The 22,705-nt window shown below is 55.8% G+C and overlaps 1 protein-coding gene across 1 annotated transcript; it reads right to left on the bottom strand.

Annotated features, from left to right (window-relative positions):
• Positions 1-1,852: 1,852 nt before the first annotated feature.
• On the bottom strand, positions 1,853-21,833 carry BCAN (brevican). The gene is made up of 18 exons (XM_068537589.1): positions 21,798-21,833; positions 19,685-19,816; positions 19,442-19,562; positions 19,248-19,400; positions 18,888-19,017; positions 15,169-15,260; positions 14,088-14,462; positions 13,614-13,788; positions 13,201-13,328; positions 12,417-12,710; positions 10,207-10,440; positions 8,995-9,642; positions 5,389-5,496; positions 4,245-4,403; positions 3,545-3,627; positions 3,036-3,180; positions 2,370-2,560; positions 1,853-2,055 (listed from the first exon to the last, which is right to left on the bottom strand). Exons 1-18 carry the CDS (start codon positions 21,831-21,833, stop codon positions 1,948-1,950), a joined length of 3,312 nt encoding a protein of 1,103 aa, XP_068393690.1. The 3' UTR covers positions 1,853-1,947.
• Positions 21,834-22,705: the final 872 nt, after the last annotated feature.

Here is a 22,705-nt window from a genome sequence, read left to right as displayed (position 1 = left end):
AGAAGGCCCAGGATGGGCCTGGGCAGGGATGGCCTGGGAGAGCCCCCAGCTCCCCCCAACAATCACCTGTCTTTCTCTGTCCTGTCTCACTTGTCTGGGTCTCTTCATATTGCCCTCTCTAAGCTTTTTGCTCCTCTGGATCTGTCTCCCTGTCTTTTAGTTTTATCAGGTTTTACTGACTTCTACAAAAAGGAGTAAGAACTGCCCATGAGCGTGAATGTGTTGTAACCGTGGGCACAAGCAGAAGTGTGTACACATGTGTGTGAACCAGTGTGGTTAAGTGTGAGGATCTGCAGCAGTAAGATTCACCCCCATCAAGAAGACAGACAGGACTTCCCTGGTGGCGCAGTGGTTGAGAATCTGCCTGCCAATGCAGCGGACATGGGTTCGAGCCCTGGTCTGGGAAGATCCCACATGCCGCGGAGCAACTAGGCCCGTGAGCCACAACTACTGAGCCTGCGCATCTGGAGCCTGTGCTCCGCAACGAGAGAGGCCACGATAGTGAGAGGCCCGCGCACCGCGAGGAAGAGTGGCCCACGCTTGCCGCAACTGGAGAAAGCCCTCGCACAGAAACGAAGACCCAACACAGCCAAAAATAAATAAATAAATAATAATTTTTAAAATGAATATCTAAGTTAAAAAAAAAAAAAAGCAGACAGCATGCTGACAAAACACTTTACCAGGAGGCACAAGAAGGCACAATTCAGTGGACTGCGATGAGGTACACACACACACACACACACACACACACACACACACACGCAGCTGATCATTCTCTCTCCAGTATTCAGAGAGTGACCTCATCATCTCAATCTCCGCTGACTCATAGACCCCAGGGCCAGCTCAGCCTGGCCGGAAGTCCTACCTTCCTCCCGCCCCACAGCCCGCAACCCGCTTCCCTTCCCTGGGCTCCTCAGAAAGACAGACCCCAGCGCTCCCTGGCGGTATCCTGGGACTCCTCCCGTTCGGCTCCACTCACGCACGCGCACACGGCACTCTCAGGCTGACGCGCCTGCCGCCGCAGCGCCCTCTGCTGACCACAGCCTATGGGCCTCACAGGTCGTTCCCCAGATCCCTGCCCGCAGCCGGGCTGGGGGGGTCTCTCCGCTGCCCTTGTTTCCTTGTTCCTGCATCTCTGCTTCTTCTGCTGCAAGTAAGCCTTCTTGAAGCCTAACCCTCTGCGTTCCCTTCACCCTCACACCCCCTGGGAGAATCCCCCTCTGGAACCTCGGAATGGGGACACCAAAGCACCCACCTCTCTGCCTTCCTCTCTGGGCCCTCAGCCCCTCTTCCTCCCCAGACTGAACTTCTCCAGGTCTGCTTGACTGGACACTCTGGGCACTCCAGCTTCTTCCAAATATCCTTACGCTGTTCCCCAACCCCCGTGGGCTTATTCATTCCATAAATACTTACTGGGCAGCTATTCTGTGCCAGACACTCTTATATCAGGCACTGACATCTTGAGGACTTCTCTGACCTTCAGAAGCTAATAAACACAGAAGGTCTATTTATCCTGTGAGGCCCGGCCCAACTCCACTTTTCTCTCTCACACACACAGAGGCATCAAACTTGTTTGGGCTCAAATGCAGCTTTATTTCCTGCTGGTTTTACAGGTACTCCATCCTGCGAACCCATTCTCTTGGAAAACCGAGAATGAGTGGGCACAGTGCCCCCCAGGGGAATGGAGAGGACAGGATGGCTGGCAAGGAGAGGGCAGTTGAGGCACTTAGGGACCTACTCAAGGCCCTGAGGGAAAAACCTGATGCCCAGGATAGGGGTGAGAGAGCCTAAGGCAGGGCTGGAGCTACCCAGGTATTTCACAGAAGCCCCTCAGGCACTATCACCTGGACTTCAGCTCCACCCCTCTCGTTGTCACTCCCTGTGATGGGAAAAGCATGGGTTCGAGGGAGGGTTGGGGGCAGAGGGCAGTGTTGGCGGCCTTGACCCTTAGGGACCTGGAGCTGGATTGGGAGGGGGGGTCAACCGTGCCTTCCAGCTCCCCAGGAGCCTCCTCTGACGTCCTTCTGGGGCTTTTATTGGGCGCAGAGCTCGAGCCTGGGAAAGACACACACACTCACCCTCCACCCTTGGGCTCTTCTCAGAGCCTGCCCTCTGGTGTTCTTGCTCCTTGACCTCTGACCTCATCAAAACACTTTCCCTGGCTCAGCCCTTAAGAGCCCAGAGTGTGGCTGCATATTCTCAGACAGCAGCACTGAAGGGGACCCCGGAGCATTCAGCCCACCTCCTCTTTGCCCCAGAGAGGGGTAGTGATAACTCCAAGATTACACAGCCAGTGATGGACAGAGCTAGGACTGGATCCCAGGGTTGTGTTGCCTAGTGCCCCCCACCTGCCTCCTCCTGGCACTCACAGGCCTGCGGGGCACACAGGAGATCTGGGGGGGCTCCCAGCGACCATTCTCCTGGCAGCGGATCAGTGGTAGGTTGCGCTGGGCCAGCCCCTCCCGGCACCGGTAACGAAGCACTGTGTCTACTTCATAACGCAGCCGTGGACGGCCAAATACTCGAGCCAGGGGCAGCTCTGGTGGGGGGCCACAGGACACTGCAGGGGGGACACAGTCAGGAACTGGGAGCCGGGCTCTGGGGGTAACAGTGCCCAGAATTGGGATGAAGGAGGAGAGGAGTAGGCCATAACCTGACACACAAAAAGAGTAGGGGTTCCAGGGACTTCCTTGGTGGCACAGTGGTTGGGACTCTGAGCTCCCAATGCAGGGGGCCCAGGTTCGATCCCTGGTCAGGGAACTAGATCCCTCATGCATGCTGCAACTAAGAGATCGCATGCCACAACTAAGGAGCCCACCGGCCGCAACTAAGACCCGGCGCGACCAAATAAATAAATAAATAAATAATAAAGAGTAGGGGTTCCAAATGGACCCGTCTAATTTGTTATCCCGCCCATGCCCACGGCCTGGGACACATTTCTGATTTCTCTGTGTAGCTTTGCACCCTCCTTCTGCATACACATCAGTTCCAGGATTCTCTAGCCCCCACCCCTCCTCCCCCTCGCCTGCCCTCACCCAGCCCCATCTTGCAGGTGTAGGACAGGTGGTAGTTGCAGGGCACATCACTCCATTGTCCCTGATCGTGCCACACCATAACCACGCAGTTCTCTCCGGACAGGAAGTAGCTGTCTGGCTGCCCAGGGTTCCAGTTCTCATAGAGCTGGGAGGGTGGGGGGAGGATGGAGGAGGTGGTGAGGAGCTCCAGCCCCAGGAGCACTGGGAGGAATGGACCTGGAGGACCTGAGGAGAAGGAGGTGGGGGAGGGGCACCAGGAGAGGGAAGGCTAGAGGGATGGGGAGTAGGGGACCCAGAAGGAGAAAGAAGATGTCAGGGGCTTTGGGGGGAAGGATAATGGGAACCAGAAGAGAAGAGAAGGGGACACAAGGAATGAAGGAGGGCCAGGAAGAGGGAAAGGTAAGGGGCCAGTAAAAGGAGAGGGAGGGATGGGGGTTATTGGGGGTAGAGGGCAGAAATGCTTCGAAGAAGCGACCTAGACAGCGTGAGGGATGGCCGGAACCTCTCACCAGGGGGATGCCATCTGACCACAGGAAATCGCCTTCGATGGTCCTGTCATTGAGCCCGATCCACTGGTACTCCCGGTATCGATCTGGGGAAGAACCGCAGGGGAGACGAAGGCGTGCAGTGAGCTTTGCTGCCAGCAGATGGCGGCCATTCCCTGTCATCCGGCTGCCTGTGGGTGCTCGCGGGGGGAAGTCCTTCCCGCAACCCCAAATCCGCGCTTCCCGGTATCCTTATCCCTCCAACCTCTGCACAAGGGCGGGATGGAAGGCAGGGGCGTGGTGGGTGAGGGAAGAAGAAAAATATCACCAGGGCTAGAAAAGGGAAACTCTGGGAAAAGTAAAAACTTTCAGCAAGGTCAGAGTCGGGGAGAGTAGACGGAGGCAGGAGAGCCAGAGAGGTGGGGAGCGACTAAAGATAAGCCCCCAAGCAACCGCCAGGCTGATGCAGGTGTATTTCCTGAGCGAATCTCAGCCCTCCCCTGCCTGAAGCCCCACTACCCACGTGTGGAGTGGGAAGGAGGGAAGGAGGAAGGAAAAGTGAATGAATGAATGAATGAATGAGGTAAACCAAGTAATGAGTACCTGAATTAATGTATAAGGGAGTTAATTAACACACTCATTAATTGATTGATTGATGAGTGAGTGAATGTGTGAGTGAGAGAACAGGTGACGAGGGTCGCCTCCCGCCCTGTCCCCAGCCCACTGTTGATGAAGTCCTGTTCCTCCGGCGTGCTGATGCTGGCCAGGTGCGCGCCGTACATCCGGCACTTGTTTTCCGCCTCCTCCCAGCTCCTTCGTGTAGAAAAGTGCTTGTAGCAGGCGCCCTGGAAGGCGTCCCAGCCGGGGCTGCAGAAGCGGAGGCCTAGGACACAGAAGGGCAGGCAGCTTAGGCGGGAGGACCCCGAAACTCTGAGAGGCTGGGTCCCCAGACAGGGACTGGGCTCCTCCCACCACCTCAGACTGAGGGGGCGGGACTAAGTGTAGGAGGGCGGTGCCAAAGAGAGAGTAGAGATGGAGCGGCTAGGAGCTGGAGGGGCCCTGGTTGGAGGGGGGCCTTGATGCCTTCCTTCTCTTGAGCGACAGAGACCAGGGTGAGGCTGGAGTTCCGACCTGGGTCTCTGCAATCCTCCATCCTAAAGAAGAGCTGAACCCTCCTCTCTTCCCAGGAGAATGGAAACTGACAAGTACTGACTGCCTGCCAAATTCCAGGAGCATAGACTCCCTGAGAGAGTCATTTTTGATTCCACTTAACAGATGAGTAAATTGAGGGGAGGGCTCAGAGAAGTTATGTGATTTGTCTAAAATGGGGATTCTTGGGCTTCCCTGGTGGCACAGTGGTTGAGAATCTGCCTGCCAATGCAGGGGACACGGGTTCGAGCCCTGGTCTGGGAAGATCCCACATACCGCGGAGCAACTGGGCCCGTGAGCCACAACTACTGAGCCTGTGCATCTGGAGCCTGTGCTCCGCAACAAGAGAGGCCGCGATAATGAGAGGCCCGCGCACCGCGATGAAGAGTGGCCCCCGCTTGCCACAACTAGAGAAAGCCCTCGCACAGAAACGAAGACCCAACACAGCCATAAATAAATAAATAATTTTAAAAAAATAAAAATAAAATAAAATGGGGATTCTTCTCCCACGCTTCCACTGCAGGAGGCCCAGGTTCAATCCCTGGTCAGGGAACTAAGATCCTGCAACCTGCGCCGGTGCATTCAACAACAACAACAAATGGAGATTCATTAATGGCAAGGCCAAAACCAGTGTCCCGTCCCACCCCCCTGGAACTAGCACGTTGTGGCAGGGTCTAGGCTTCAGCTCTCCCCCCACCGCAGCCCCTCAGCACACTCACCAACATCGCACAGGTCCCCCCCATAGCCAGGCAAACATAGGCAGCGGACCCCCTCCTCCTCCTCCAAGCACGTCCCACCATTATGGCAGGGGCTGGGGACACAGTAACCTGAGAGGGAGAGAGGAGTGAGGTGGGGGGCCAGGGGAGCACAGCTCTGCAGCACAGGGTTCAGGGGTCCCAGCCCCGACCCCCTTGTCCTGGGGGCTATCACAGCACCCTAAATGTTCTCCCTGGAGCCTGCCTCTGGTCACAGCCCAGACCTGAGTTCTGGGTTTTTCCCTCCTCACTGCCCCCCACTTCAGCACTGGCTCAGCCCAGTGCTGGTCATTGTCATGCCCACCAGTGTGGACCACGTCTAACAGGGGCCGAGAGGAGTGTCCAGGAAGGCCTTCAGGGCCTAAAGGGAAGGATACTGGGCTGTCAGTCATGCGTCTTGGACTCTTACCTAGCTCCTGGATCTGACGGGTAACATTGAGCCAGTCACTTTACCTCTCTAGGCCTAGAGTTTAGTCCCCCACCCCTTGTCATTGTGCCAGGTCCTAGCACAGTTCTGTGTAGTCTAGGTGGGCTGGGTGGAACTGAAGGAGAGGAGAGTCACCATAGCAACAGTGAGGTGTGGTCTGCCATTTACTGCTTCTGGGACCTGATACTGGGGTGGTCTAGGAGGGAGCTAACCATTCCTCCTGCTGTCCACTGGGCAGAGCCAGGCCCAGAAGCTGTTGGTGAAGATCCAATGCACTTCCCTCACTCTATGCCCTACTCCCTCGCCGCCCCCCCCCAACCCATCCCAGGAATGGAGCTGCAGCAGCTCCCACTGTCCTGTAGCACTGGCTCGACACCCTCTCTCAACATCATCCAACCTCTTTGCCTCCCCTTCTTTTCTCCCAGGGCTCTCCCCCACCTTACCAGGCTCCCCTTTCGCCCTCCACTTGGGGCATCCTGCAGGTTCCCCAGCCTAGAAACCCCTTCAGTCCATTTTGTTCCTTCCTTCTGGCCCCCTCTCCTCCAGGCAGTCTTCTTGGACTAACACACTACTCTGAAGTCCTGCAATCTGTTGTCTAGATCCAGCTCCGTCTGGCTAGGCCATCTGCCTTCTCTTCTGGACTCTCTCTCACGATCTTGGGTGGCTGCCCTTAGACTGGGCCTAGGTGCTGAAGGGGCTGTCAGATTCTACTCCTTTCTGATCCGGATGACCCGGAGATGATGGCCCCACAGACTGACAGCGCAGGTCAGGGTTCTCAGCCCAGCCCTGGGCAGGACCCCTCAGACCAAGCCATCCACTCCTAGCAGCCAAGGCCCATGCCCACAGTGCTTTACTCTGGCCCAAGATCCCACTGCCTGGTGGGGATCAGAGCAGAGGTGGGGGGAGGAGAAGCTGGAGGTGATTCAAAGAATTTTGCTGGGATGACCTAGCTGTTTTGGGTAAAATGAATCAGCTGTTCCAACACCACTCCCCCTGTCATCACCCCTTCTGCCAATAGTTTCTTTCAAGCTGGTACTGCTACCTCCTAGGGCAAAGCAAGGAGGGGCAGTGTTTTATTTAACCCTTTAAGGACCAGATCCTTCAGAGCGTAGGAGTCCTGAACCCCCTTCCTTTCCTCACACTTTCCTGCTCCTCCCGTGATCCTCTCTGCTCCTCTCTGCCCAACCCCCTAACCCTGGGGGCCAAAGACTCTCAAACTTGGTCCCTGGGGCCGTACCCAAGCCATAGGTCCCTCCCCCTGGCTGTGGGTGGCAGAACCTGAACCAGGATGGTGGGGGGCGGGTGTTGGCGGTGAAGGAACTCCTCTTGAGACTTTCTGGTCTTCCACCTGCCCCCTTTTGGATCAACTACTATACACAATCATAAGGTTCTTCCTTCCTTACTGCTGCAATAGCAGGCTGGAGGACCTCTCACTCATCCCCCGGTGGGGTAACTAAGACACCGCAGATACTTCCAATGGTGCTCCTCTCCCACCAAAGCCCCTCCTCACCCCGCAGCGCTGAACTCCAAGGCCAGCTGGGCAGGGAGCCAGTAGTTGAAATGAGTGAGCTTAGGTGTGATGCAGAGCCCCCTAGCCCACCCTGGGCCATCTAGGAGAATGGTCCTGGGACTAGGAGGGTCCCAGCCTTCTCCAGAGATCTCCATTTGGAAGCTCAACCTTCACTAAATAGATAGGGCTTCTTTCTCTCAGACCCCAGAACCTAACTCCCCATTCCCCCTCCCTCCACACTCTCCATCCTCCCCTCCTGATTTGTTTCTTCTCCAGCAATAGGAACTTTGAGATCCTTTGGGTTCAGGAAGGGTGAAATAGTGGGTGAGGGTGGTCATTAGCGCAGGAGTTAGTGGAGGAGGGGGAGGCCATGGGCAGTGGGATGAAAGCGAGATACCATTCCCCTGCTGATATGTGGGGGAGGGGAACAGGGCCTTGGGGCACCTGGACGCCAGGGAATGGCCTCCATGCTAAGAGGGACTTTCTCTGTCAGTCCTCTGTATGTATGGCTCTAGATGGGAGCCATCAAGATGGATCAGAAATGAATACAAAGGGACACGTGTACACACACACACACACACACACACACGCACACACACTCTGGGCTGCAGAGGTTTCTCTCCATCAGGAGTGAGGGACTTCAACTCCCAGCACTCCCGCAGACTGACAGACAAAGACTTCTCTGGGGTAAAGTGTACAGTCAGATTTGGGATCTCAGCAGCCAGGAGGGCGGAGACAGGCCTGAGGAGAGGACAAGGGAACAGCAGGGGCTGTTAGACTGCTAGGACAGGAAAGGGTGCAGGCTGAAGATGGAAAAGGAAGAGGCACAAAGACACACAAAGACCCAGGGGGAGAAAGAGAGAGACAGAGAGACACAGAGAGAGAGATGGCACCAAAAGAACCATCAAAGAGCTACCCAGGACACAACTCCATGGAATGAAAGGGGCAAACAGCTGGGGGTGGAGACAGAGGGTGCCAGAGTTTTGGTTATAAAGCGGTTTAATAGAGATTTATTTCCAAGGCTTGTTTCCATGAAACAGTCGAAAAAAGTACTTCACAGAAGTAGTTGCTTAAGGCTCTGTGGGGATAGGGCTCTCCTAGACCCCAAAGGTTGAGGGGTGGGCATGGGATCCCAGGCTTCCCTGATACCAGTGGGAGGCAGCTGAAGGGAGGTGGCACACAGGAGGGGGAGGGAGCAGTGGAGGATGGGCCTGGGCCTTGAAGAGTGCAAAAGGCAATGAGGGCACCCACTGAACAAGGCATGAGGGTCCTCTGTGGGGCCAGTGAGATGTGCGTCACAGGTAGAGAGCCGAGGGTAGGAAAAAGTTCCAGGTGTTTGGTGGTAGGGCTGGGGGTCACAGTGTGGATTTCAGAAACAGGGATAGGGTCACAGGGTGGGAGTCATGGAGTTGGGGGTTACAGGGTGAGGACTCAGAGAGCTGGAATGGAAGTCACAAGGTGGGGTATCCAAGATTGGAAGCCCACAGGTAGAGGTGGGTAGGAGAATGAAGGCAAAGGACAAGAGAGTCTGGGGCAATGGTGGGTTAAAGGACTATAGGTCAGGTGATCCACAGCTGCAGGGGGAGAAAGAGGAGGAGGATAAAGAGGGAGGTTGAGCCTTGGGCAAAGTTACCTGATGAGGGGGCCACGGCCACTCCACCATGGCTGGCACTGTCAGTGGGCAGCACCGGCTGGGCATGCACTGAAGTCCCTGCTGGGACAGTTCTTCCAGAATTCTCTTCAGAAGGGGTCTCCAGATCCCTGGTACCCTCAGGGACCCGTGTGGCTGGAAGCAGGGAAGGGGCATCCTCGGAGCTCCCTGTCTCCTCACTCTCTCCTTGAGGGACCCCAGACAGCTCAGGACCCCTAGTCTCCTCCCCTCTCTCTCTTGCCCCAACCGGAGTGGAAGGTGATGGGGATGCCAGGTTCCCCTCCCTGGGAGTGGGCAGGGTCTCAGTGGGTGGTCCAAGGACCGTTGGAGGCCTGGGAGCCTCTGGCTCTCCGTAGGGAGGTGGTGATGCATCAGGCTGCAGGACTGCCCTCACTGGTGGGGATGCCTGGGAGAGTGACTCCTCTGGAGCCAGCTCAGTGGAGAGAGGGGCCTCTGGGTCCAAGCTGCTGAGCTCACTGGGCCAGGCCCACAGGGCCTCGTCCTCCACCTCCTCCTCTTCGTCTTCCTCTTCTTTCTCTTCTTCATCATGGTATTTCTCTTCTTCCTCCAACACCTTGCCTTCCTCTTCTGAGGACCCCAGGGGAGGTACAATGGATTGGGTTTCAAATTCTAGGCTAAGCACAGATGATTCAGCACCTGGGACAGCACCCACCAGAGGACAGGAAGAAGGAAGGGGAAGGGGAGAAAGGCGGGGCTGGGGGGGGTGAGCCCTCGGGGGGAGGGAAGAGCCTGCCCTGGGGAGGAATCGCCTTTGCTCCACACCAGAAGAGTTTCAACTGGAGCTGCAACAGTGAGGCAACACTTGAGGAGGCTCTATGAGCTGTCATTAGCCCAGGAAAACCTGGTGGTTGCATCTCCCTCTCCCAGTCTGTTAAAATTCTCTGTTTATTTTGGGTAGGTGAGGGGGAGGAGAGACCAAAGAAAGGAGATCCCTCCTTCCCAGAGGGCAGCTCCTTAGTCCAAGCATCTCCAGACCCAGCTATTTGGGAGTGGGATTTGCTGGAAAGGCAAAGGTTGGGAGAGGAACAGGAGAGGCGCCTTGCACAACTGTGCTGCTGAGAGAGGACAGGGCAGAATCATGGCAGCGACAACCCCGGCCTCAACCTGGGCTTGCCCCTTCTGCCCCAACTTCTCCCAGGTGCGGACATCCCCAGGATAAGAGATTTGAGTTACCTAGGAGGGTCCTAGGGGCCTCTGCTGGGTCTTCTGGAGTGGAGCTTCCACCTGCTCCATCCTCCATAATGGGAATGGAGTAGATGGCTCCCCGGGACTCGCTCTCCACAGCTTCCTGAGGCAGCTGCAGTTCCTCCAGGGCCTCTGTCACTGTGACAATGGCTTCCAGTGCATCAGAGGCCAGGTCAGAGGCTGGGTTGGAGGCCTCAGGGATGGCAGAGGGCTGGGCAGAGTCTGTGGCAGGAGGAAAGTGCCAAGGGGAGGTTAAAGCGGTGGCTCTGCCCTCACAGGCCTGCATGTGAGGGTTCTGGGTTAGACTCAGAGACCACGGAATTCTCTTAATTCTCTCTCATCTTCCCTATGGAGCACCCATGGGGCCCAGGGAGCACCTCAGGGCTTCATCACTCATTCCTCAAGCATTAATCAAGTGCCCGCTATGTGTCATGCCGAGCATTCTCCTGGGCACTGAGGATACAGTGCAGAGCAAAACAGCAAGCTTCCTGCCCTCAAGGGAATTCATATTCTAGATACAGACAAACAAATAAACATATAATGTTACCATATAAAGAACAATTAAGTTTAGTAAGGAGATGGGAAGTACCACTTTAGACAGAATGGTAAAGGAAGGCTCAGGAGAGAGGTCATCCCTTGAGTAAGGAGATGGAGGCAGAAGAATGGACAGAATGGCCTCAGCACCTTGGGACCCTGGGTTTAGGGTAAGGTGTGAGGGATCCCAGTCATCCTAAGTCTCTAGAAATGGAAGGGGACAGGCTGCCATCACCACAGGAGAGCTGAAGGGTAGAGTACAGGAAGGACATTCAACCATCACCACCTGATGATCTCGGTGTTGGGGCAAAAGGGCAAGTGGCCACCCCATTCTTCCAGGATCTGCTCTCTTCAAATAACCAGAGTTTTAGAATGAATTACCTTGTCCCGGGGGAAGGGAACCAAGAGCAGAAAAACAGTGAAGCAAAGGTGGAATTGGGCTAAGAAAAGCTCTGAGGGCCATCTGTGTTCAGCCAGACAAGACAGGACAGCACATCCTGCCTTCGTCACCTGCTTCAGTGAGCCTTGCTCATACCAGACAAGCAAACCTGTGCCCTTGCCTGCCTCTGCCCTCCACCTGCTCCAAACCATAGTCATCCTCTTCCTTCCCCTCTTCTCCTGATTCAGTTCCTCCTTCAATTTCTTTCCAGAACAGTGCTTGGGACATAATTATAATCAGTGCTAGAAGTGTTAGCTACTATTATTATAATTATTATCATCATCACCATTATCTGTGTTCAAGTAAGTCTTTCCAGATGGACCTGTCTTCCTGTGGACTTCCCTTCCCCATCCCTCCCAGCCTCAGGCCAAAGCCATCTGGAGATCTGTCCCAGGCGAAGTAATGCTTTTCTCTCAGTCTTTCCTTGTGCTGGGGGTGAAGCATTTCGTCTTTGGTCAGACTGGGGGCTCCCGTGGCAGAAACTGTGTCTTCCTCCTTCAGACTAAGGGCTCCTAGAAGCCTGTGTCTTCTCTTTCCAATTCTGTCTCCAGCCCTTGTACCAGTACTGCAGGCTCACAGTTGGGGCAGGGACTCCAATACTCCATGGCAATGCCTCCCTGATTGTCAGTCATCCTTGGCCTGGGCCCTGTGCCTCTGGGGGTCGCAGGCACTGCCTCCCCTCCAGCTCCCAATGTAAGATGTGGGCAGGAAGCCATCTCTACACCCAGCTGTCTTTAAGGACCTGCTCCCTGTGGGAGGAATTATGTCTGTCCCTCAATATTTGGTGGTAAAAATCTGTTACCTTCAAGCTGAAGGTTCTGGAAACCCCTCTGAAGCGTATTTGGTTAACTGGAGCAGATCATTCATTGGATTCAGAGAATGTCAGTCATCTCTGGTCTGCTCATGAGCTGACCAGAGATGGAGACATATTTGGCAGCCCAATAAGGGAGAGGCAGCTTTGCAACAGAAAGAGACAAGGCAGGGACTACTGGTGTGGAGGCAGGTGAGGAGATGCAGCGAGGTGAGCCCTCCTTGAGGCCACACAAACCAAGTCAGAGGGCACAACCAGAATTAGAACCCTAAGTGACAAGCTGAGCACCACCCAAAGCTCCTTGAGGCAAATGGCAAAGACCCAAGAGAAACTGGTCGGGGCTGGGGTAAGAGCGTAGGCCTCGACTCTGTCTCCCTGAGGTTGGTCTCAGCCTCTGCAGGGAGGTGGGCTCACCTCGGAAGCAGTAGACATTGAAGCGGCTGTGCTTGTTGGGGAAGCCGGTCTGGTTGGGGAAGAGGAAGAGAGTCTTGACACCAGGGAGGCCCCCACCACAGCGCTGGCTGGGTGTGACGATGGGGTAGCGCACACTGCCATCAGCCAGCCAGCCTGGGCTGCAGCGGTCCAGGCCACCATCCCAGGCTGCATACAGCTGGCCCGTGGTTGCAATCTTAGCACCCCGCTCCTGGCAGTACGTCCGTGCCTCCTCCAATGTCAGCTTGTCTGGAGGGGCCCCCAGGAAGAGCTCTCCTGGGGAGGAAGAAGAGGCTGGGTTACCAGGAAGGGAGCTCCTTCCACCCTGGGCTCCCACAGAGACTCTGGGCAAGCTTCTCTGGGCCTCAGTCTCCTCATCTGCGACATGCAGTCCATCACACTACTTTATAGGATCGAAGTCTTGATAGAACCTTAGGATGGATAATATTGCTCGAGGGAACCTGGCCCAACTTCCTAATTCTGCCAAGAAGGAAACTGAGGCTCAGAGATACTAAAACGTAGAGAGATGCACAGCAGGTAACAGCAGAGTCAAACTCAGTCTCCTACCACCTGTCTGAGGCTTTGGCCATGAACTTGTCTATATGACAGTGTTTGGAGGGAGGGACACTGACTGTTTCCTTACTGCTGGCTGCCCACTTAAATATAGGATGATAAAGGATGATAAGATCCAGCAGAGGCCCAGGAGGACCTATGGGCAGCACTGGAGAGGGGGCTCTTCCCTTGGGAACTCCCTACCCCCAATCACCATTTAGTTCTTCAGCATAACAGTAGACATCATAGAGGTCATCCGGGTCCACCACTCCATAGTTCCGGACCCCAGGGAAGCCATCCATGTCTCCATAACAGGCCTCTCGTGGAGTCTGGATGGGATACCTCGGGAAGGGGTACAAATGCCTTCATCAGGGAGCCATCCCATGGTGACCCTCCTGAATCACACTGCTTTTCAGTGCAGCCAGTTGTCCTCCTAGCTCTGCAGAAATGCACACCTCCCACCAGGGCGGGGTCCTAACCCACCCTCCAAAGACCAGCTTCATCTGCCAGAGGCAGGGAGCCCTATATGGCCAGCCTGAGGCAGCAGTGGGCAGCCCCTGGCAGAACCAGAGGCCACAGCCCTCCTCAGAAACAGCTAGAAGCTCCTGGGCCCCAGCCCCAGCCCACCTCACGGTCTGGTCGGACAACCAGCCAGCATCACACTGTTCATAGCCCCCAAGATAGGCGGCATAGAGCTGCTCCGGAGTGGCGATTCGGGCTCCGATGCGGGCACAGGCCTCCTGGGCCCCAGCGAAGGAGAAAGCATAGCGGGCAGAGCCCTCCCGGTAGAGAAAGACGACCCCTGAGGGGCAGAGAGGATCCTGAGGCAGGATCACCCAGCACACTGACTTTCCCTTCCCCTCCTTGTCAATCCCCTGTATACAAAGGGTAAATTCCAAATTGCGCCCACTCTACAGCATGAGGGGCTTCAGTTAGACTGTGGGTAGAACTTCCTCCACCTGAAGAGAGAAAGGAGGTAACAGAGGCCTGTAGCTACGCACTCCTTTTCCAACTCAGTCTGTGCCTTCTAGGTGTTTGCTTCCGCTTCAGACTGTGGGTTCCCCTCCCTCTCTCCGGGAACCTCCATCTCTGCCCTCTCACCTTTGACCTTGACCTCCACGGCGTCGCTGCTGTCGTCGATGCCGTGCTGGACCTCGCAGCGGTAGATACCCGAGTCGTTGGGCCGCAGCTCGCTCAGCACCAGGGAGACATCGGTGAGTGACGCCGGGTAGGCAGGCAGTGCCACGCGGAACCGGTAGGCCTCGCTCACCTTGACGCGTAGCCCCCGCGCCACTAGCACCTCGGCCTCCCGGCCGCCGGACAGGAAGGTCCACTTGACCCGGGGGGAGCCCTGCGCGGCCCGGCGGCTTGGCGGCGGCCGCAGGTAGTGAACGTGGCACGGGATGGTGAGGGCGCCGCCCAGCACGCCCTGCAGCGGCGCGTCACCCGCTATGCGCACGCGGAAAGCCCGGTCCTCTGTGGGCGGGCGGGGCCGGCTTGTACTTCGTGCTGTGGATCTGCCACGACCCGCCCCAGGGTTTCCAAGCCCCGCCCCAGGATCCCGACGCCCCGCCTTAGGATTCCCGGGCCTCGCCCGGGGGTTTTCGTAACCCCGCCCCCAGGAACCTGGGCTCGGGCCCGCTGAGTCCTGCAAACCCACCTCTAGGTCCTCCAGGCCCACCCCTCACGGTCTACAGACCGGTCCACAAAGTCTCCCAGTCAAATTCAACTCCAGAGTCTCCCACTACCACCCCAGGATTCCTGGCCCCCACCCCAGGGTCTTCTAACCTCACCCCCTGGGTCCTGCAGCCTTGTCCTCAAAGTTTCCCAGTCTGTTCCCTTCGGTCACTTTCACGATTTCTCCCAATTCCACCTCTGTTCTGCCTCCCAGACCCATTCATCGTGCCCCAAGGGTCTCCCATCCTCCACCCTGGAGACTGGCAGCCATGCACCTAGTGTCCCTCCCCAGCCCTACTCCCAAGATTCCGCCACCCTACCAGCGGCCCACAAATCATCCCTTATTTTCAAGTATCCCTGCCCTGATCCTCCCCCACAGTGCTCCCAATTCTGTCTCCTCCCTGGGTCCCTCAAGGCTGACAGAGGTTGGTTAGGGCTGAACAAGAGGCTCCTTCCTACCACAGGGGAGATGCAGGAGACAGTGACCCTGAATGGGGTTGCTTACCTGAGCTGTCTCCTTCCAGAGCATCAGCTAAGGCCGCAGGGACACAGGCCAGAGCCAGGGTTGCCAGCAGGGGCAGAGATGGTAGGGCCATGCTGCAGGATGAGGGAGGGAATGGAGGAGGAAAGATGGGTTAGACCTCAGGATGGACTTCTGACTCCCTACCACGTCCACATGGATCACACATATCCTGACTCCAGAAGCCCACTGCCCCCACCTCACTATTAATTAACACTGTTTCTGTCTCCCCCCCAAGGGATTCTTATTTATTTATTTATGTTTGGCTGCGTTGGGTCTTCGTTGCTGCGTGTGGACTTTCTCTAGTTGTGGCGAGCGGGGGCTACTCTTGGTTGCGGTGCGCGGGCTTCTCATTGCAGTGGCTTCTCTTGTTGTGGAGCACAGCCTCTAGAGCGCAGGCTCAGTAGTTGTGGCGCACACAGGCTTAGTTCTGCAGCATGTGGGATCTTCCTGGACCAGGGCTCGAACCCGTGTCCCCTGCACTGGCAGGAGGATTCTTAACCACTGCGCCACCAGGGAAGTCCCCCCACCAAGGGATTCTTATTCAGAACCGAGACCTGGGTCCTCGTCAACTCATTGTGTGACTTAAGGCAAGTTCCTTACCCTCTTTAAGCCTTTGTTTTCTTACTTGTAAAGGAGCACCATTACTACCACCTCACAGGTTGTCATGAGGCTATGGGCTTTGAGAGTGCTTTTTATCCTAAAACAAAACAAAACAAAAACAAAAAACAAGCAAACAAAAAAAACTGTACAAATGTATAGCACCCTGCACACAGTAAGAGCTCAATAAATGCTTACAGCATATAGCATGAATTGTGGGTGCTATTATGCTTGAGTCTCCTCTGCCCCTCCCAGTACCAGACTTCTTTGAACCTTCCTCCTCCCAACCTTTCCTTCCTGTCCCTTCCTCCCTGAGTACCATACCCACCTAGCCTCCTCTGGGAAGGCTTTCTAGACTAAACCCAGGCAATGAACAACATCTCTCCAGCCCAACCCCTCATTGAACTCCCCCCACTGCACCATTACTTATAAGGAAACTCTTCTCTTTACCCCCCAGCATCCTCCACCCCCTCATCCTTGGCTGCCTTCTCCCTCCTTCCTCCCAGCCTTTCCTTTCTGCCTGGCACGGGCTTTCCCACAGGATCTCCTGGCTCAGAAACCAGCTGGGACAAAGCCCCTGTCTCTGCCAGTCTGGCCTCCATCCAGCCTCTCCCTCCGCCCACCCCAGCCCCAGGCTGGGGGGTGGGCTAAGGGGTGTGTGTGAGAATAAATGAAAGGGACCATTTCCCTCCTGCCCTTGGCTATCAGAAGCTCTGAGAGCTTGAACTATTCTTCTGAAGATCTCAAAGCTCTTACACTCTCATAATGGAGGGATGGGGGTGGGACATTGAGAAATGGGCCCAGAGAGGGATTGAACCTGAGTCCCCAGTGAAACCAAGTCAGGCACCAGGCCAGTATGCCCTCAGGAAGGAAGGCTGCAGAGCCAACGTCATCTTTAATGGTTGGCTTAGACTCAAAAGAGCATGGAGAGCCAAGGCTGCCATGGAATAGGCCAATGGTACAGCAAGAGAGATGAAGGTTAGACTGCAGGCAAGGCTTCCTAGACATCAGGCTTATTCCTACTGTCTACTCATTCCCAATTCAGGCCCATTGTTCCACTTCCATCTTCCCTGACCACTCAGGCTCTGCCTTTGTACATGTCCGCCCTTTTCTGAGCCTGAGCTGATGGGAAATTTCCCTCTTCTCCCAGATCCTCTGAAGGATCCCAGATCCTCCTAAGGATGCCTCCCCACCACGGTAACATCCATTTCCCCCATTGTGGCTGGGCATCATTCCCTCAAGGTCAGAGGTGGGGGAGGAATGGCAGAAGCCAGATGCCCAGGGCCTCTCTTCGACCTTTGAGAGGGAGGGGGTTCTTGATGGGGCCCAATCAGAGGGTGTGAGACCAACTCTGGGCATGGGGGCACTTGAGAGGACTGCTTTCTGGGGTTGGAGGGGGGACCATTTGGCATGAACAGCCAGTGCCTGCCGAGTGCTTGGGAGACTGTTTGCCATGCATTTGAGCTGTGCCAGGTCCTAAGCCAGACCCCTTTCTGGCGCCTTCCCTCCCCTCGCCCTGGGCTGGATCTGGAGCTACTCACAGCTCTCTGATGGGCGGCCCAGAAACCCATATAGTTGGAGCCACTCTGTGACCAACACCCTGGAGACCCCGCCTTTCACCTCTGTTATGTAAGTGGGGGAATGAAAGGAGAAAGTCTGAGTCTGATGAGGACCTGGATGCCCTGAATCATAGAGGGTATCCCACCCTCACCTCCTAGATTTGGAGTCACTGACCGGAGGGGCCAAGAGAGTGGGCCTGATTGTGTGGTTCTCACAGTCAGAGAGTTCTGCACACCTCCCAACCCCACACCAATCACACCAAGCTTGGGCCTCAGCCCCTTCCTGGTATAGCTAGGAGTCCTGAGAAAACTCAGGCATCCCCTCCTCTGGTACCAGACTCAGACTCAAGGATCCAAGCCTTGGTCTCCATAGCACACACCCACCCACCTCCACTCCATCTTCTCATCCTCCAGAGCAGGACACACCACTTCATCTCTATCCTCAAGAGCTCAGCAGTCTTCCTGTCCCTTTCCCTGATGCCACACCATCCCTCTGCTACAGCCTCTGGATTTCTCCCCTTGTCTTGAGTTTCCCCAGCTGTTCAGGAAACTTCCCTCTTGTTACATTATCATTCCTGTCTGACCATGGATGTCTATCCCCTCACAGGCTTCAAAAACCCAGTGCACAGAGAATCAAGACCAAGCTGTGTGTGTGTGTGTGTGTGTGTGCACGCACGCATGCATGTGCGTGCACTTATGCACACATGCCCAGTGCCCACCATCTCTATGCTGAATGCCCACCAGCTGGCAGTTCAAGGTCGGCCCCATGGGAACTGAGCTCCAGCACTCAGCAGGGTGAGCAGGGATGCACAAGAGGCCAGAGCTTCAGTCACAGCAGGAGGGAAGCTTTCAGCTATCCCCTTGGTGGCTGTGTGAGGGGCAACAGGAACCTACACAATATCAGTGAGGCCTTAGCAGGGGCTGCAGGAGTAATTGCGGTAACCATATAAATAGTCCTATTTATTGGAAGCACAACTAACAATATGATTAGCAACATCGCCAGCTGAGCTATTGTAACTCCTCCTAGTATAAAATCTGACATGTGGATGATGCTGTTATCAACAGCAAAGTTAGCCATGACAACACAGGCACTGGTAATACTGGGAGTGGATCTATGGGTTAGGTCATTGTCCCTTGATCTCACTGGTATTCTCTGGAATAGAAGTAATGCAGATATGAATGGTGCTAACAAAACTGATGGCAAATCTTGGTCCTGTTAGAACCAAGTGGGCAGAGCTATTCTGATAGGAAGGGGATATGGAAGTTCCCCGGGGGGAGGGGGGTTCCCGGCCCAACAGCAGGGCTAGGAAGGAAAGCAGGAGTGGTAACTGGAATTCCAGCTGACAGTTCCTGACCATCTACCTGAGCCAGGCCTCTTACTAAATGCTTCCCATGTACAACCTCAAGTTTGAGAAAAATACTGATTAGGCATTACATCGATGAGGAATCCGAGGTTCAGGGAGGTGAACTAACTTGCCCAAGGTCACACAGCAAGTAAGTGGCAGAGTTGGGATTCCAGCTCCAGTCGGCGCCGGGACCACCCACAACAGCGGCTCCTGTTCGCTGTCCTGCGGGCTCCGGGAAGGTACCCCTAGGGTGGCCGGCCCCGGCTCCTCCCGCGGTGCTGCCTGCACGGTGGGTACAGAGTCGGGGGCTGACTCGAACCGCCGCCGCCCTGCCCAGGACAAGGTTGGAAATCTCGGGTGGTGGTGCTGGGTCTGGAGCCCGCAGCAGGGAAGACGCAAGGACCCAGAGGGGCGTTCCCATTAGCCCGCGGACTCAAGGGGGCTGCGGGTCAGGCTGCAAACAGCAATGGGGGTGCCAGCGGCAGAGCTGGGAGGCAGAGCTGGAGATGGCAGGACGGCAGCAGGGGCCGTAGGCGCTCTGGGCTGGCCGACAGCGGACCTCGCCGAGGTGTCAGGGGTCGGCGGGTTGCGTGCGCCGGAGCCACGAGAGGCAAGTCCTGAGGGGTCGGGGGTGCGGACCACAGGGCAGCCGGGGGTCGCTCCCTTCTCTCTCCCTCCCAGGTCTGGGCGGCTGGGATGCGGTCGCACTCACCTACCGGCGGGAGGCGGAGGACCGGGGTGGGGGTGCGGCACCGCGAAGTTTGCTGCCTCCTCCGGAGGTCTCCTCCGCGTCCACGGCTCGGTCCCGCAGCTGCAGCCGAGACTGCGGCGGGGACTGCGCGGGCGCGAGCAGAGGCTGGGCCCGCAGGACGCTCTAAAGAGGGCGCCGGGCGGCCGGGCGCCGCACAAAACCCCCTTTCTTTCCCCCCCGCCCCGCCCTTCCTCGAGGCTGCCCCCGCCCTCGGGCTGGGAACGCGGGGGGCTCGGGAAGATCACGGGACCCGCTGCCTTCTCTGCGTCGGTTCCCGGCGGCGGCAGCCGCGAGAGCAAGGACGAGAGAAGTAGGACAGCGTCCTGGGGATGAGAAGCTGAAGACTTGGAGTAGGGAGGGAGGGAGGGCTCGCCGAGCTAGAGGATGATGTTGCAGCCGGAGGGATGGGAGTTAGACAGTCGGAAGGACTTCCCGTTGGTCAAGGGGAGAGGAGGAGGGACTCAGACAGTAGGGAAAAGGATGAAGGGAGAATGGGTGGGAGGCTTTGCTCCTGGAGAGACATCACACGCACGTATAAATGGGGGAGGGAGTCTCTTTTATGGAGGCAGGATGAGGTGCAAATGACCTTAGCCACCTCCCTGGAGGAAGCTCTGATTGGGTTTTGTCTTCTGTGATGCTCCCACTCCCTGCACAGAGGAGGAGCTGACTTTGCAGCTGGAGGGATGGAGGTTAGGCAGCAGATTCATGGGTTAAGCAAAGCAAGGAACTCTCTAGACATGGAGGGGGGAATGTGGCACTGTGAACGGTCATTACTGGTCATGCAAACCAATGTGCAAAATGCAGGCGTTGCTGGGAGCCCAGAGGGCCCACTGGCCAGAGCTGTCACTGATGAATGCACAGCCTGGTGCCAGGGGGTGGGCCTTGAGTGCTGCCCAGCCGCTGGGGACTCCTCAGAGCCCAGAATACCAATGACACCCCCCTCCACAGTTCCAGGGCCTCTGCTTGCCTCTTCTTTCCCAGGCTCTCTTTCCCTCTCCCTCCTCCCTCCTGGGATTCCAGGCAAAGGCCATGGCACAGACTGTGGGCAGGACAGCCAGACTCCTGGATTCTCTCCCCTGGATACCAGTGATGGCATCAAGGATAGCTTGTCAGGGGCTTTGATATACACAATCTCCAACAGCACCTCTGAAGTATACCAAGTAAAGTGGGGTGCCTGCAATGCAAATGCAGCCTCAAGGCAGGTCCATGTCCATCCATCTAGACTCACCCAAGTCCGTCTTGTATGGAAATTCTGGACTGCCCTCTAGTGGATGCCCCAACTGCCCCACTCACCACTGCCTAGGCTTCCACTGCCTGGGCTTCCACTCACAGTGCTGTGAACTTGGTTCCGAAGGACTCGAGACGCTCACACACACACACACAAAAACAAACCAACCCTCCCCCCCCAAACAAAAACTCTCCTCCCCAAATCCTTGAGGACCTAAAGGTAGAATTCTGGCCCCTCCGCACAGACCCATCTATTGGAGAGACGGGACAAGAAGACCTGGGGGACGTGGGTGGTAACGTCCCTCAGTAAGAGACATGCCCCAGGCAGGGATGCAAGACTGAAGGGGACAGAACAAGATGTCTGAGGAGTCTGGGGAGAAAGAGACCTCAGTTTATTCATTTCATTAAACAAATACTAACTGAATGTCTGCTATGGATCAGGCACTATTTTAGGCCTTGGGAATGCTGTCCCACGTTCCTTAGTGGGGGTGAGGGATCTGAGAATGCCTCTGGGAACAGATCTAGGCAACGCCTGGGCAGACCTAGGACCTCCCTTTGCTATCCTCAGACCTTGCATCCCCGAGCTGAGAGACAGTCTCAGCATCGGCGCCTGCATCCAGCCTAACCCCCTCTTAGGCTTGTCTCTACATGGGCTCGGTGGGGCTTGAGCCCAGCCAGGCAGAGCCATGCAACTGAGTGGCTGAAATTCAATCCCAGCGGTGGCTCACACGTAACCACAATTCTTGCCTCAGGGAAACCTGGCTGTGACCAGAAAAGACAGAGAAAGTGACTTTCCTCGCCACCTACCCGTGTGACTAGAAATGTGGGCACACATTTTGGTGCCCTGGAGGAATCCATCCTCCAGCAGCACCTGCGTCTGGACAAGGGCTGGTACCAGACAGTCTCTTCCAAGAGGCAGACCCCTGGCGGGAAACCAGACCTGGTGAGAGAACAGTGAACTGCTGCTGTGAAGATCTTGATGAGAACAGGACTCTGGAGTCATGCGCACTGAGGTCAAACTCCTGTCCTGCCATTTGCAGTGGCAAAACCTTGGGAAGGTCTTTGTTTCTCTGGAACGGTTTCTTCTGTACAACAGGCTGAAGAGTATCTGCTGCACTGGGTAACACGTACTGCACTTGGGCTGGGTAAGGGAGGCACGTGGCCCATGGCTTAGGCTCAGCCAAATCTAATTATTTTTTATTTTCTTTTTTTTTTAATTGAAGTAAAGTTGATTTACAATATTGTGTTAGTTTCAGGTGTACAGCAACAAAATCTAATTCTTTTCCTTTAGTAGTCATACACACACACCCTAATCTGCACCAGATCTCTTGGCCAGGAGGTCAGTGGGCCACTCCCCTGTGAATGGGATAGAGTGCTCATTATTTGAGAGAGGAGTCCTTTCCCAGGGATTTCCCAGGGGAGGAAATGAGCACCTCCCCAAGACTTTCCAGTATTTCCAGCTGTGAAAATTCATACTGAAGTCTAACCTGCACTTGATCTGCCAATTTCTGATCAGGGACTTTCTTTACTTGCATCTTGACCCATGGCCATGTGACAATCTCCCCCACTCCCCATTTCTATCCTCTTTTTGAGAAGAGATGAGATCTAAGATCTTCCCCTCTAGGATTCAGAAAGGGATCCTCAGGGACTGGCTGAAGGCAAACAGGATGAATGGAAGCAGGAAGAATGAAAGTCAGATTTTAAGTAGAACTTCCTGCCCCAGTAACAGGAGGAGAATGTCTCAGGTAACCTTAGGTATCTTCTGGATGAGGAAACTGAGACCCAAGTGGTGAAGTGACCATCTAGGGTCACATGGCATGTAACTGACATGACCAAAAACCAGGTCTCCCAACTCCCAGGCCTGGGTTCTTGCCAGGGCCCACAGCTGTCTCTCTCAGGGGAGAGAAAATGGGGGAGGTGGAGAGAAGAGAGAAGGAAGGAGGTGGGTCCAGCTCTCCTCCCCCTTCCATGTGCAACCCAGCTGGCTGTCTCCCAGCCTCCTGGGCCCTGGAGAATTTTCCAGTCTCTCCAGATGAGAA

This window comes from Eschrichtius robustus, chromosome 3 (genome assembly GCF_028021215.1).
Source record: "Eschrichtius robustus isolate mEscRob2 chromosome 3, mEscRob2.pri, whole genome shotgun sequence".
Classification (NCBI taxonomy): domain Eukaryota; kingdom Metazoa; phylum Chordata; class Mammalia; order Artiodactyla; family Eschrichtiidae; genus Eschrichtius; species Eschrichtius robustus.
Note: the sequence above shows the minus strand (reverse complement) of the source record. Positions and strands in the feature narration are given on the sequence as shown.